This window comes from Electrona antarctica (assembly GCF_951216825.1).
Source record: "Electrona antarctica genome assembly, chromosome: 3".
Taxonomy (NCBI): Eukaryota; Metazoa; Chordata; class Actinopteri; order Myctophiformes; family Myctophidae; genus Electrona; species Electrona antarctica.
This window is the reverse complement of record NC_136808.1, coordinates 30,727,886-30,744,929: the sequence shown is the minus strand read 5'-3', so window position 1 is coordinate 30,744,929 and position 17,044 is coordinate 30,727,886. Positions and strand designations below refer to the sequence as shown.

Below are 17,044 nucleotides of genomic sequence, written 5' to 3'. Positions count from 1 at the left end.
TTGTTTTTCCACCGTTTGTTTTACATCACCATTACATCACCATATCAACATGAGTTAGTGATTTGTAATGGTTCAAGTCCCTATTGTATGGGTCTTTGATTGATTTAATATTTTTTGAGGGGCGCTAGCACCTCCTATGTGCAGCTTTTATTGTGTGTGCAAAAACGTTGTCCTACTCAAACATTAAATTCCCATTGACAATGAATGGACAATTTTGCGTCATAGTGTCTGAGCATTTTACGTCATGATGTGACGTGTAGGATGATAAGAGCGCCCCTCATTTCACACGGGTGTGATTTTTTAACTCGTGACAGACAGAGATTCCATGAATTTATAATAGGATAATGGGCGGCCGTAACAGTATTCACGGTTCACAAGCTTCTCCCTGGCTCCTCCTGGCCGATGTGTCCTTGAGCAAGACACTGAACCCCTAACTGCTCCCGATGAGCAGGTTGATGCCTTGTATGGTTTCCTCCGCTATCGGCGTGTGAATGTGTGTGGATTGTAAAGCACTTTGAAGGGTCGGAAAGACTAGAAAGGCGATGCTATATAAATGCAATACATTTACCATTCCATGGTCTCCATCCATGATTGTGTCTGTCTGTGCATCGCTAGTGGGGATTGTCTGACCAATCAGCAGTCAGCAGCGTTACACGACACCATTTGGCGTTGGTTTAGCCCCACTTGGCCCGCACTATTGTCACCAAATATTGTCAGTGCAAATCAACATTGTTAAGAAAATAACTGCGAAGCGGTTCTGTTTGTAAGTCATACGTTTCAAATTAAAATGACAAGGAATGGCCACTAAAAATATTTTCTGGAGAAAAATATGCCATGTGGTCAATCTACAATACAGTATGGCCTATATTTGGAGAATCTATTTTCAGGCTTTCGAACATGTCTTTTTTTAAATATATTTTATGAATATGAAACATCTATTATTGGTACTCGTCCTCTACAGTACAGAGGACTGGGACATATCCCCAAATAGATTTTTCTATGTCTGTTCTCAGTAATAAGGGGTTAGACTCTCATCCTTGTTATGTTTTGTCCTTACAGGTGTAGTATACTATACACCAGTGCTTCACAAACCTTTTAGCCCCTGTCCCAAGAGAGAAACTAGTGTAAAATAGCAGATTTTCACTACTGCTTAAATGTTTGTTTTCCATTTTTTCTTAGATTTTTCAGGGGCACCAGCCCCTCCTATACACAGGTTTAATGTTTGTCTTTATTTCAATGTTTGTTTTGTAAACGCCATTGACAATGAAGGGAAGATTTATGTCGTCATATTGTCTCTTTATTGTTAATGGAGTTTAATGTTTGTGTTGGCACCGTTTGTTTTACATCACCATTACATCTCCTAATCAACATGAGTAAGACTTTAATATATTAGCGCCACTTCACACGGGTGTGATTTTTATTTTATTTCTTCCTGAAATTACTGAAAAAAATAATTGAAATATAGCAGAATGGCGGCATAAATGTGGTCGGTGCTCCGTGTGTACTCTCCCAATAAATAATTCCAAAGACTTGGTAGTCAGATATGGTCCTCAACTTTATCCATGTGAAAGTTCTGGCATAAAATGTTTGTTTTTTCAAATATCTCCACTTTTTCACGAGCTGCACCTGGACAACTTTCTCTCCGGTCAAAGGGGCCCGGAATGACCGATGGACCGAATTTAACAAAACTTCCTTTGGGAAGCACACACGTCATCACCAATTGACATGGGAAACACAAATGTTTGGGGCACACAATTGACAGGTGTGTTGTGATAGGTGCTGGGTAATTAATCACACCACCTGCCAATTGTGTGCCCCAAACGTTTGTGTTTCCCTGATGACGTTTGTGATGATCAGAGGAAGTCCAGCTGCCAGCTCGTGAAAAAGTGGAGATATTTGACTAAATTATGCCAGAACATTCACATGGATAAAGTTGAGGACCATATCTGACTCCCATGTCTTTGAAATTATTTTTTGGGCGAGCACACACGGAGCACCGACCACATGTATGCCGCCGTTCTGCCGCCGCAACCATAAGTCTATGGAAGTGTTCTATGGCTCTAATATATGTGAAATACTACTTGCATGTATGTAACAACAGAGACATTCTAGGGCTACTTCGGCGTATGCTCCAAAAGTAATTAAAGGACCTATAACATAAAATTCATTTTGTGTTTTTGGGGCTCCCATATGTGTTTTCTATCCCCACAAATCCCCCCCCAATTTTGAACAATCAGGCTTTCATAGCATATAGGTGCTTTAATGGAAATTGCTCTCAGGAACAGCTCAACTGATTTTGTCCTCATCAATGTCACCCTACTTTGTATAATTCCTCCTCTTCTTCAGTCTTCAGTTCCAAATTTGCATTTTCACTTTGTTTACAATGTCCACCATTGTTGATTTTCCAAGCTGGCATGGAATGGAAACAAGCCTGTTTTATCTAGCATCAGTATTATAATGACTCAAATATTAAATAATCTGCATATGAGCAGGACATTGTGGTACTGCAGCTAAAACTGCTTTCAAAGTCCAGAAAGAAATTAGAAGGACTGGTTATATCAGAGTGGTGATTGAGGCTCAAACCATTAGAAATAACTTTGAGGGACATAGACAATATGATATTAAATATTAAAAGCAGTTTTAAAATACATGTTATTTGCGCATTAAACAATACCGGCAGTGACCGTGGCTTGTTATATTAGGCTATTACGCACGGAATGTGTTTCATGCATGTTTTATTCAATTGTTCAATTTAGCACAGAAAAAGGACCAGATCGATAGCAGAGGCAGCAAACCGAACCCTGGTCACATTCAGAGATGTCTGCTCCATACAAAACTAATCAAATGTGATTACTACTGCTGCATCATGGGTAATAATAAATGACATAACAAAATAAATAACAAAATATATTTGTACAGTATAATGCCTTCTCAGAGGACATGTAACAAGATCAAATGAGATAAAAAAAGAGAAAAATGTACAGACAAATCTAAATCTAAAATCTAAAATAACCTTTTAGATGAGTTAGAATAGATTCACTGTGAAGATGAAGTTGAGGCTGTTTACTCTCAAGTCCAGTGCAAGTGGATTTAAAGATATGTTCTTATCAAAGTAGGGAGTAAGATATGCCACCAGCCCACTTGCCCCCCGTTTAGCGGACTCTCTGACGCATAAAACACGAGCAGGTTTAAAAATGGAAACTGGAGCGTTGCTGGAGAGACACACAGGAAGTAAACACAGAGGTGTGCACTGTGCAGCACAATGAACACACCCCAGAGAGAGAGAGAGAGAGAGAGAGAGAGAGAGAGAGAGAGAGAGAGAGAGAGAGAGAGAGAGGCAGAAACATCAGTGGAGGGGGTCAGTGAGTATACAGTATGACAAGATAATTGAATTATTGTCAGTTCTCTCTGGCTCTGTTCCCAAGTCCCAACAATGCCATTATCAGCTCCTCACCTCTACTCGGGTAGCCATGGCAACCTCACCCCTCCCCATTTAATAAGAGCCAAGACGCAGACATTTACTTTTCTGTTACTCCGCGATGTGAACTGTGACCCTGTGAGGAGTAGAAATCGACTTTATATGTGAAAGAAATAATCATGTCACAGAGAGTTAGAAAGTCTAACCTCTCCATCTTCCCCATCCCTTTTACAATCTCTGCTCTCATTCTCATACTGCCTTACTATCCAGGGAGCTAATTATAGCTCAGATTAGAGCATATGACAGCTTTCTGCTGGATGTGTGTGTGTGTGTGTGTGTGTGTGTGTGTGTGTGTGTGTGTGTGTGTGTGTGTGTGTGTGTGTGTGTGTGTGTGTGTGTGTGTGTGTGTGTGTGTGTGTGTGTGTGTGTGTGTGTGTGTGTGCGCGCACGCGCGCACAGTACTGTATGTATTTGCATTATGTATGTGCACACTGTGTTATGAACATGCACGTGTTTTACTCTTTTGTACCTGTACACACAATGTAACAATAAAGTACAACCTTGAGGTGGAGAGGCTGCATGTGGATTTCAATAGCCTTTTTCACATGATAATGTGGCTATTGAGGTGAAGGCTTGTGTGGCTTTTGAGGTGATAATGACTGCTGGCAATGCCTGTTACTGACAAACAAACGCTCTATTGCAATGAATTTTTAAAGATATCTTGTTTAAAACAATTGCCTAATGATGATGTCACTGGCGCCGCCGTGCCAATTATTCTTTTAATTTACAGGAGGTGTCGCTCAACAGCTGTTGTTCCACAATTTTGGCTGTGCTGTTCAGGCATGCACTGTGGTGTATGTTTCTTGTTGATCAGCCATCAACATTAAATCCAAAATGGTCTAAATAGCGTTTAAATTCAGTTCAGTGTGTCCTGTCGTGCAGGGGTCATCTGCTTTTGTGATGTCTTCTTCATCAATTAATGTCTATATGCACAGTATGCTTCTAAGCCCTGCTGTTGTTACGCATGCAGGCAAGTTAGTGTATTTTTGTTGCAATGTAATATTTGACCAGGAGTAATAGTATCCATATCCATACAGTACTTTGACTCAAGTATTGGGGTTGAGTACTTTGTCCACCATTGGACCAGTACAGTATGTGTGCCAGGTAAAGTGAACTGCAGTGAGTCGATGAGTATAGGCTACATTTAGCAGGGAAACAGCAGACTCTGCAGGACAAACAGTTAAACTGGGCTCTTAGCGGCTTTCCTCTCCCTGCTCATCTTAAATGACCATTTTGCAGTACTTCACAGTTCACAATGACTTCATATGAATTTTGGCATTTGTCTTATATAGCACTGTTCATACATAGAATGTTACTCAAAAACAAGAAATATAATATTAGTATAAAAACAAGTAGGAGAATGAATTAAGGTTTAAGCTTTACTGCAGCTTACATTACATGCCCATCAAATTCAAAGAGCACACTGTAAGCCAATTTACAATTACAATGTAGGGCTTTTCTAGGCATTTAGCAGACACTCTTAATCCAGAGCGGTTTACAGTAAGCAAGAACAACACAAGGTGCAAATGCATAGAAATAGTCATCTAGGATCATAAGTAAACTAAGAACCTAACATCCAGAGTAAAATGAAGGAAGCTGTGGGGGCAGATAGCATTTGTACGATATACTGGGCAACAAACTCACATTTGTGGTGCCTACTATGGCCATAAGAGAACGTGCTTTTGGAGGTGCGCTGTACAGAGGCCCCTCAACATATGGCGTTTGGAAGAAATAGGCCCTGCCCACTAATTCTTTAAGCTAATTACAGGCAAAGTATACCTCATTGTACCTCATTTGATGGAATCATGTTTCTGCACCAGTTGTAGCAGAGGATTTCAATAGCCAATCAAAAATAAGTTTTACTCTTATGTACCTGTATACACGATGTAACAATAAAGTACAACCTTGAACCTTAAGGTGGAGAGGCTGCATGTGGATTTCAATAGCCTTTTTCACGTGATAATGTGGCTATTGAGGTGAAGGTTTGTGTGGCTTTTGAGGTGATAATGACTGCTGGCAATGCCTGTTACTGACAAACAAACGCTCTATTGCAATGAATTCTAGCGCCAGAAACGTACCTCCCAGTCCCGGCAGAGTAGATAGTTCCAACGGATTGTGTGGCCCTGGTCTTGCCCTAATGGGACTGATCGAGGGTAGCTACTGTCCCGGTAGGGTAGCTACCGGGACTTGATCAACCCCGGCTGGGTCGCCTGAGTGAATGGTATGATGTTCGACAGACCCGAAACCCCGATGACCATTGGATACATCACTGAGGATACGTCCCAGGTGCATCCATGCAATGTTTTTTTTTTAGTTCTAGCAGAATACTACTTACTTTTTGTAAACCAAAACACATAACTTACCCTACCTGTGGTTATATTGCATCCTGTTCATTGGTAAAATGACACCATAATGAATTATGGATAAACTATTACCTTTTTTTATTTAAGAGACAGTATATGGATCAGAGGAAGCATGTACACACGCACGCACACACATACACAATCTCACTCACACGCACACACACACACAGAGTGCCACACCCGTGCAGTGTAGAGAGTGGTGACCTCATCATTGAGCCTGGGGAATTGTGGGACGCATCCTCCTATCTCATCAATAATGGACAGCACAGGGAAAGAGCATGACACACGCCAGACAGCCCAGCAGGGGGCAGGGGCGTGTGTGTGTGTGTGTGTGTGTGTGTGTGTGTGTGTGTGTGTGTGTGTGTGTGTGTGTGTGTGTGTGTGTGTGTGTGTGTGTGTGTGTGTGTGTGTGTGTGTGTGTGTGTGTGTGTGTGTGTGTGTGTGTGTGTGTGTGTGTGTGTGTGTGTGTGTGTGTGTGTGTGTGTGTGTGTGTGTGTGTGTGTGTGTGTGTGTGTGTGTGTGTGTGTGTGTGTGTGTGTGTGTGTGTGTGTGTGTGTGTGTGTGTGTGTGTGTGTGTGTGTCTTTTCATACCAGACAATGGATTTCAGAGCAGTTATTGTCTCCACCAGACCGAAGGCGTATGGGGAGAGACTGTTTTTCACCCTGTCCGAGTGTCCGTGTCCGTCTGTGTGTCCGTCTGTGTGTCCGTCTGTGATCAGCTAAATCTCCCTGGATGGATGCCACAGCTGAACCTCTGCCCCAATATTTTCACATGGGCCTGTTATAGCGCCACCAGGAGGCTGATTTTTGTGTGTGTTGTGTGTGTGTGTACGCGCCTGCACACACACACACACACACACACACACACACACACACACACACACACACACACACACACACACACACACACACACACACAGCGATTGAAAGGCCAGACTTCTGGCTTGTGTTGTTTCACTGGTACAGACCTCTATTGTGTTAATGTGGTATCAGCAGAGAGAGAGGGGGGGGGGGGGGGGGGGGGGGGGGGGTGGGGGGGGGGGGGGGGGGGGGGGGGGGGGGGGGGGAGGGGGGGGGGGAGAGAGAGAGGGGGGAGAGAGAGAGAGAGAGAGAGAGAGAGAGAAGAGAGAGAGAGAGAGAGAGAGAGAGAGAGAGAGAAAGCACATGACTCCAGCAAAACATCAGGGGGGAAGAGGAAACCTATTTCCATGGCAACTGTGTTTTTCTCACCTACTCCATGCATCACAGCTGAAAATACATGCAGCGTTAGTTAGAGCATGTATCTGTGCACACACACACAAAACCACCCTTATGGATACTGTTCAGTGTTCACGCATCTCTATGATCGGTAACAATAGTGATATCAACATTCCAACATTCATGGACAAAACTTGTGTATGTGTGTCTCACCCTCTGACCGAATGGCCTCAAATTTACGTACAGTATGAAGAAGTTGGAAGTACTCTGGGGTAGTATGTTTGGTGGAGAGTGACCTTTAACTCTATCTCTACCGCTAGCTGTTGCATAAACCCCAGTTCCAGGGGCCAGCATACACGTTCACTTTAAAAGACGGTGTTTGCCCACACAAATTAAATCCGAAATGTGGATGGCAGAAAATCCACCAAGGACAGAGATTCTGGTGTCCGATTTATGGAGGGTTGAAAATCCTCCTTTCCACTGGTTTGCACGGTGAATATATTTGCAATCCTATAGTTGGAACGGTGGGACGTTGCTATAGGAACTGGACCAATGTTAAAGGCTTCCGTAGGCATCAACCATTATATAGACGGAGTATACGTTGGGGTACGTATCTATACGGACTTGGGAAAAAAGAGTTAACATTCAATTCCCAATGCACTTTTTTTTAAGCTGCCCTACAGAAAACGTAAAACAAAGCATACCAAGTGTACAGAGCAGTGGACTGAGGTTGAGGACGAGGCCACAATAGCACAAACTCAATGCCATCATAGATTACAATAATCACAAAAAAACGGCAAATTGTGATCAGTTTAAATAAGATAAGATAAATCTTCAGTGTAGTAATAGGTGTTGTTAATGTTCTTTTCTCCCTGCATGACAAGAAAACTGTAACCTATAAGCAGACTCAGAGTCTGTATTTGTGTCTGAGACCTGTTGGTTGTTATTGGTTGTTATGTTCCTCCCCCGGTGGTCGTTCTGATTGGTCGAGGTTACCGAGCATCAGAGATCGTCAGGCAGTGTCTCCTCTGTCGCTAAGACTCTCATGTCTCCTAGCAACAGAGGCCAGGGCTCTTAAAGGAGCCAAACGTAATTAAGGTCATGAAACAAGCAGTTCACAGTCACATCCTCACTGTTCAGTTACGGGTCTGTGGGTTGGCAGTGATGCATTCACACCAGGCGAAGAGAGAAAAAAGCGCACTCACACACACATGCACACTAAAACATGCGATTGCGTGTGCGCACACACACACACACACACACACATTTGAATTATTTTATTTGGATCTGCACAAAAGGCGCAATACAATAGACCCAAACACTGATCAGAATTAGGTTACATTATATGGTCCAACCAGATATAACTGCTGCACATGCTTAACACACAGAGGGAAAAGAAAAAAAAGAATATATAGCACATTGATGACATACTATTACTTGACACTACTAGACAGGATGTTTTTTTTTTTTTTTTTAAGCCACACACACACACACACACACACACACACACACACACACACACACACACACACACACACACACACACACACACACACACACACACACACACACACACACACACACACACTCCATAATCATGGAGTATGCATTCCATCCAGTACAAGCATTTTTTTCTTCTTCTTTTTTTTACCAGCCATTCAGACAATTACTTCATGGATCCATATATTCAATGTCATAAATCACACCTACATTCAATGATGTAGTTTGCATGGAGTGAGATTTTGTGAGAGTGAATGAGAGAGAAGGTGATGACCTGGTGAAAGTATCCTCTGACTGGAGAGAGACAGAGAAAGAGAGCCACACAGTGACAGAGTTTATGGCTATTTATAGGAAGGAGGGAGGGATGGAGGGAGAGGGAGAAGGATGGATGGATGTGTGGGCGACAAGCCATATTGAAAACAGTATATTTATTGAGGCTACTCCTCCATTCCTCTCACAGCACATTTTTCTCATTAATTCTTTCTGCACTGCAACATATCTTTCGTAAGGTTAGGGTCAAATGCAGAATTACATTAAAATCGTCAATTGTTTGACTCTCCCAATGTCCTTGCTACAGAATACCAAACCTGGTCCTGGGACAACCATCAGTATAGCCTTGATAGTCCAGGTCCTAGCATATCCCTGCATCACCCTGGGAGTCTTTTCCCGTTCCAATTCTGTCTTGTAGTCAGTAGTCTAATCTATATTCTAGAGAGCTCTGTCCCTATAGAGAAAGTGAGGAGAGCAGACTAGAGGAGAGCCATTCCTAGCTGTTAGTGGAATGTGATTGCTGTGTCCTGTCCAGCATACAAATCTTCTCCTAGTCTCCAGATTAGGCATTTGATCACCTCCCTGTTCCCATTCATTCTCACTCAGTGTAGCATACTCCGATTATACTTGTCTATGCTGTGCTCACACATAAACCTGTTCTTAGAGCGTGTCTAAGAAAACCGTGTCAGAGAGAGAGAGAGAGTCTGATCTGGTTGATTTTTCTTTATACTGTAGCTGAGCAGAAATAATACTATTTATAAGGCATTTGTACTGAGCCACTGATTTATGACAAGTGCACATGCACAGTCACACAAACAACACATACCTTATACTTCTATTCTGTCATTATCCAAATTAGCATTGCTTTTTGGATTTATTTTTGCTTTGAGGCGACTATATGATTGAAAAGTAGGATCATTGATTAAAGAAATGTCTGTTTGTTTGTTTAGACGGAAGCTCTGTACAACCTAACATCATAAATAAAGCACATCGTCTTCCTTCTGTCACTGACTAGACTAGAGGGAATACTGTTCTTATTCTGGATACAGCCAGATGTTCTCCCCCTCCCACCACCTGGATTTAAACACAATTAAGCCTTCTGAAGTGCTGCTGTACAGTACCTTCACTTCCTGTTAGAAGCTTAGGTTTAGCTTATACTGTACATCCACACATCATCATCCCACCAATTCATATATCAATTCCATATCAGAGTGTAGAAATTACGAGGGGTGCCCCACCTCCTTTTTTGTGTAGAAACAGGAACTCGGTTTGGCTCCTCCCCTTTCTTAGTCCACTTCTGATACATAAATAATGTAGATAACAGATAAGGGAAGGCCACTTAGTTGCATATAAAATGCAGAAGGGACAATTAATGATTCACCAAAGATATAAAGGACTGTATAACTGAATTACTGAGCTGCACAGAGCTAAAACTATAAAAATACTTTTAAGAAAGTAATCCAAAAGTACTGATAAATACTCAGCACCACAACACTAGGCAGAGAGCCTCTGACAATGGTCAAAAATGGTTACCAAATCTTTTAGATGACCAAGTTCACAATTAGCTTTAACAGGATTACTTTAAGCAGAAAGATCAACATCCAAATGTTAATCTGAGCAGGAAATACTCTTTTAGAAAAATACCTTAAGTACACAATAAAAAGATGAGACCACCAGGAAGAAGGATTGTCCAGTCCGAGCAGAATATGATTAATGTCGATTCATTTTCAGATCAGAGAGACAGAACAGACACCCACATACAGCCAAATTACAAAAACTCTCACCCTGTGCGACAAACTGCACAGGGTTCTCTCTCTGCCGGACACGGACATGTGCCAGGCATTAATACTGTAGATTACGTCAGTTGTTGATACACATTCATTGGCTGAATAGACAGTTAATTTCCGCACTAGGCCACACTGGTACTGGTTGTCAAGCGCTCATTGGACCAGCACCTGGATGATGAGACTGGTATCATGTCAGCTTCCTTGGTTCCGTCATTGAGGGCCCTAAACCGGGAAAGCTCAGAGGCTGGCGTTGCTATGGCAACCTGAAGATAACATTCTTTCCCTGTTAGCTGTAAACTTTCGACAGAGAGAAATACTACTATCTACTTTCTCACTAGACACCAAGGTCAACTACATGCAGTTCTCCTATCAAAATAGACCTCTCAGTATGCAAGTTAACTGGGGACAGACAGACAGTATGGAGACTGAATAAGATATTAAATCTGAATGTGGCGTCAGGAAATCCATAATATAAATATGATAAAATAATATAAAGGATAAGATGAACAACCCGGAGTAAACAGGCAGTAGGCTAGGAGTACTGATGATAAAAGGGCAAGATGACAACATATGACCTATAAGGAACACGGTCTGGGCCAAAGGGACATTTAGACAATTCCATCCACCAAACTAACTCAAAATTATCTATCAACTTCCTCCCATGTGCTTTTGTGTTTATTCCTAGTAACAACAACAACAACAACAACAGCACTACATGTTCAGGACAGTGGTGTTGACAGAGTCTGCTGTTAGCAGAATTGTACTGTTAGCAGAATCTGCATAGCCTACAAGAGAACTGTTGATTGACATTTTGTCCTATGCCAAAGTATTGGCTCTTAATGTGAGTATGTGTTTTCTTGATTAGTGTTTCATTTCAGGCAGCAGACATGTCTACTTTGAACGTTGATTACTCAACCCATAATGTTGGTGCTGTGTGCTGTGCACACTACGAGCTGCACTAGGCTCATACAGTCTATTTCAGCCATGCTTGCATGATTGATTTCAGGATTATACAGGTTTCATGATGATGTAGTTTCCACTGATTGTTGGATTAGGGTGATCGCTATTTGTAGCAGTATAGTGGAGCAGATTAAGTCAATATATCATAAGAATCGTTCACTTGATGGTACAAGCACCAAAATTGGCACACAAGTGCTTCGGAACCTACTCTCTCAGAAAAGTACGTTGTCCACTTGAAAAAAACAAAATGGACACCATTTTTCAAGATGGCCGCCATTCGAGGTCGTTTTAAACCGTGTTTGAGCTATATTGAGCTATACAATCCTATTTTGATGGCCTATACATCGAAATATATGTTTCTGAGTATGATAAATCCAATTCTGCATTTAGAACATCAAAACTATTTAATATTATGATGATACAATGGGAATTCAACGATATAATGGGGCATATTAAGTCCATATTCCATAATAATCCTTCACTTGGTGGTACAAGCACCACATTTGGCACAAATGATGTCCAGGATGTACTTTCTAAGAAAAGTACGTTATCCAGCTGAAAATCCAAGATGGCCACCAGTTTTCAAGATGGCCACCTCGTCAAATAAATACGTATAACTTTAATGAACAGAAATGTGTGATCCACACATTGATCCAAACATCAAAATGAATGTATTCTGACTGGAAGAACTCAATGGTGTCAATTATTTAATTCCAATATGGCCGCCAGTTTTCAAGATGGCGGCTATTACGCAACTCAAAATTAGCGTTTTTGGAAGCTGTCTGATCACCGATATTGTTGAAGGGCAACATCATTCATTGAAATGCTGTGATCAAGCTCTATTGGTTTGTAATTTTGTATATAAGAGTTATATCAAAGCACAACCAGGACACACTGGTGACATCACTGCTGTGAGACTCAGCATGGGGTTCAGTGTATGCTTGTAGCGTACTAGCTGTAGTTGTGGTTTACTAACTGTTGTAGTGGTGTAGCTACTCACTGTAGTTTGTAGTATACTTTAGTGTCCTAAATGCTATCTAATAAGCCCCTGTGTATATCTCAACTAGAAGTTTAGTTAGTTGTAGGATTGTAGTTGATAGCCGCACCTGAATTGACAGGATGTGTCAGCATGGGAGAGCTGAGACAAGGGTAACAGGGATTCAGTTACCTGGATGGTGTACAGATCGCAGAGGACTTGCACTGGATGAATGGTCGGGCTAGGTGTAGGGCACCAGATGCTTGAACCTAGATGCATCCCATATTTCAATGTGCTTTGATGTTTTGTACGGTTGGGTGGTACAAGGATATAGCCCTCAGCCTTTAACCGTATAACACAAGATGTTCCGCTACTAAAACTGATTGGAGGAAGTGTGTCAAACAGATACGAAAGAGGAGTTGAAGTCTCCCCGTATTTCCACCCCATTCGACCGTTATCTCTGTATTGGATAGGCGAAATCCTCCGTTATCAGCACCTTTATACGGCCAATATGGCCATACTGGCATACTCACTGTTTCAGTATGTCATTATCACCTATTGTGACGGGTGATAATGGTATTTTTGTGTCACTGATGTCAATGACGGAGGTGCGCTGTGTCTGGTGGCCTTGAGCCACGTGAGACAACGTGCCGAGCGTTGCGACGGCCACCAGACCCGGCACCGCCTGAGTTACGTCCCGATAGGCAGAGGATAGTATAGTAGCCCCTAGTTTCCATGCGCTGACAATAGAGTTGGAAATGAAACGTTCAGCCAAGGGTGAGTATGCCAGTATGGCCATATTGGCCGTATTCCAAGGTGCTGATAACGGTTGATTTCGCCTATCCGATACAGTGATAACGGTCGTGCCCATCATGTTAGACTCATCCAGATTGGATGATGGAGGTGGCAGTGAAGATACATTGAAGCAAAACAGTACAAAGTTAGTTAGTACCAAAAAGTACCAAAATTGTCGGCCAAATGTTTAGCAACGGAAACTCCAGTTTTCCACTAAGAGAGCAGCTGAAATTCAGAATGATCCTGGTGACGGACATGCAAAACTTCGAAGAGTGCAGTGGATGTGATCTCCCCCCATCGAAGCCCTGTATGACGATCGTTGTGTCAGCAAAGCTCGTGGACTTATGAGGGACCCAAGCCATCCCAACCGCAGAGATGCTTGCGGATGCTGCCACATGGAAAACGTTTTCAGTCTCAAAGCCACTGGAAATAGACTGCAAATAAGCTTCTTTCCCCAAACAATCAGATACATGAACGAACTGATAAGAACCGGGGCGAAAGTTTACCTAACTTTGCTACTACAGGGAAAACATGCACATATATATGTTACTATTTTTCTAGCACTCTTTATTCTATCCCTTTGTTTGCTGTGCTTGCTGTGTTTTTTGTTGTTTGCCATCTATGCCGCTGCATTGTCTGTAAGGAAGCCAAACTAAAATAAGTTTTACTCGTATGTACCTGTCCTGTACACAAGATGTAACAATAAAGTCCAACCTTGAACCTTGATCTTGGTTCAAGCATCTGGTGCCCTACACCTAGCACGACCGTTCATCCAGTTCCATTTAAGTCCTGTGCGATCTGTACACCATCCAGGTAACTGAAGTTCCGTTACCCTTGTCTCAGCTCTCCCACGGTGGCACATCTTGTCAATTCAGGTGCGGCTATCTAACTACAATACTACAACTAACTAAACTTCTAGTGGAGATATATACAGGGGCTAATTAGCATTAGGACACTAAAGAATACAACAAACTACAGTGAGTACACTACAACAGTTAGTAAACCACAACTACAGCACTGAACCCCATGCTGAGTCTAACAGCAGTGATGTCACCAGTGTGTTCCTGGTTGTACTTTGACATCACTCCTATATAATAAAAAAAATACAAACCAATAGAGCTTGACCACAGCATTTCAATGCATGATCAATGAATGATGTTGCCCTTCAACAATATCTATGATCAGACAGCTTCCGAAAACGCTAATTTTGAGTCACGTAATAGCTGCATCTTGCAAACTGGCGGCCATATTGGAATTAAATTCCAACACCATTGAGTTCTTACAATCAGAATACATTCATGTTGATGTTTGGATCATTAACACAATTTTACTTCGAAAACCTTTTTGTTGTTTTGTTTTTTTGCATTTGACGAGGCGGCCATCTTGAAAACTGGCAGCCATCTTGGATTTTCAGCTGGATAACGTGCTTTTCATAGAAAGTACATCCTGGACATCATGTGTGCCAAATGTGGTGCTTGTACCACCAAGTGAAAGATTCTTATGGAATATTGACTTAATCTGCCCCAGCTTTTTGTTTAATTCCCATTGTATCATCATAATATTCAATAATTTTGATTTGCTAAATGCAGAATTGGATTTCTCATACTCAGAAACATACATTTCCATGTATAGGCCATCACAATAGGATTATTCAATCAAACTATAGTTCAAACACTGTTTAAAACCATTTTGAAAAATGGTGGCCATTTAGTTTTTTCAAGTGGACAACGTACTTTTCTGAGAGAGTAGGTTCTGAAGCACTTGTGTGCCAAATTTGGTGCTTGTACCATCAAGTGAACGATCGTTTCAGTAATCTGCTCCACTAGTACCAGGAAACATGATGTGTGTGTGAGACCGAGAGTGAGAGAGGAAGAATGAAAAGCACTTTGAAACACAATTTAAGTTTGATTTACTATTGTTAGTTATTATTTGTCACGTGTGTGTGTGTGTGCGTGCGTGCGTGCGTGCGTGCGTGTGTGTGTGTGTGGTGGTGGGGATTTCAGGTATGTGACAATGTGTATGACAAACCCCGACAACATCAGATTGTTTGTGTAGGCCTACAGTGGTTCTCAAACTTCTTAATTTCAAGGACCCCCATAACTCTGACAGTGTACAAATGGAACCAAAATTGGACCCGTAGGGGGCCATTTGGAACCCACTCAAGGACACTTAGAGACCCACTGGTGTAGCAGTGTTTCCAGAGAGCCAACATGCAGTTAAGTTTGACAGCTAATTCTACTTTAGTCTTACTCTTTTGAGTAGCATACCATTTTTAGTCCTATTTTGTCATCTGAAATAGTTTAGTCTTAGTCTAGTCTTAGTCAACTAAATATCAAAAACCTTAGTCTTGAAGTCTTAGTCTTAGTGTTAATTTTGACAGCCAATTCTGCTTTTGGACATACCATTTAGTTGTAATATGAAATATATCAGGATGAAATGATCATTAGACTCAACCTATCTCCAAGACTCCCTCCCCAGGCAGTTTGAATGAATGTAAAATTATGTGCAGGATGTACTGTAATTTATATATGTGAGGGGACATAATTTAATTTACTAAACCTTTTTTAAATATTTAATGTTAATTTAATGAAAAAAAACTCACATATGCCAGTGTGCCAGTGATCACGCTCCCCTGTGCCAATGTTGGCGCCCGTGGTTGCCTACCCCTGATTTTGATGACTTGAGCTTGGTTAAACGATATAGCTTGAGCACCAGTGACTCTATCATTGGTGTTTAAGAGTAAAGGTATGTGTGATTCATTCTCCGCCTGGGATATGACCGCCCATGACTGTAATGTAGGTTAATGCCGTCACATTCAGTACACAGAATGATGCCATTTTCCTGCCCCCTCTCTCTTTCTCTGCCAAGCTCTCATCCACAATCTGTTCCTTTTACCCACTCTCCCTCTCCCTCTCTCTGTCTCTGTCTCTGTCTCTCTCTCATTGATGCTCCAAGCGGCTCAGCGTCAGCAGCTATAGCGTTATAGGGGCTGATTTGTCTGTATCTCTCTCTCTCTCTCTCTCTCTCTCTCTCTCCTCTCTCTGTCTTTCTCTCTGGCACTCGCTCATTCCCGCCCCTCTCACGACTGACTCGCTCATCCTCCAATCTGCCGCAGGGCCAGGTGAGGAGAGGGACCAATAGCCTATCTGGGAGGGCGGAGCTAGGCGCAGTCGGACAGTTCCAGGCTGAGATGCTGCATTTGGACCTCATCGACGGAGACGACAGTTACCACGACGACAAGGAGTCCTGCAAGGCGTCGGCAGTCGTACCAGCGCCGGGGACCAAAGACCCTACGGCACCCGCCACCATGGATACCTACCGACCCAAGAGACCCACGACCCTTAACCTCATCTCCATTGTGCCACGCACTCAGGTGAGCCCTCGTATATGCTTCTACCCCCCTGTCTGTCTCCCCTCTGACCCCTGGCACATTCGTTGACACCAACACCCTCCCTATAGCTGAGGCTGTTGATGGAGGGAAATGAGAGTGACGGGACCGATCTGTGTTGTTCGTTTGTCCACAATGTTTCTGCCAGAGTAGGAATATATGAAAAATATAGTGTGACACCGTTGCTGTACAGTATATCACCACACATATTCCACTGTGTGTGTGTGTGTGTGTGTGTGTGTGTGTGTGTGTGTGTGTGTGTGTGTGTGTGTGTGTAGTGCAGTGTGCACACGTGCATGCGTGCGTGCGTGCGTGCATGTGTTTGTCTGC

General features: G+C 42.4%; 1 protein-coding gene across 1 annotated transcript in view; it reads left to right on the top strand.

The window, feature by feature from the left end:
• mapk8ip1b (mitogen-activated protein kinase 8 interacting protein 1b) overlaps positions 1–17,044 on the top strand; it is a 63,340-nt gene that overhangs the window by 23,180 nt on the left and 23,116 nt on the right. Inside the window, exon 3 of the mRNA XM_079497709.1 lies at positions 16,442–16,699. Coding sequence (XP_079353835.1) covers positions 16,442–16,699 — 258 coding nt within the window. The remainder of the gene's footprint in view (positions 1–16,441; positions 16,700–17,044) is intronic.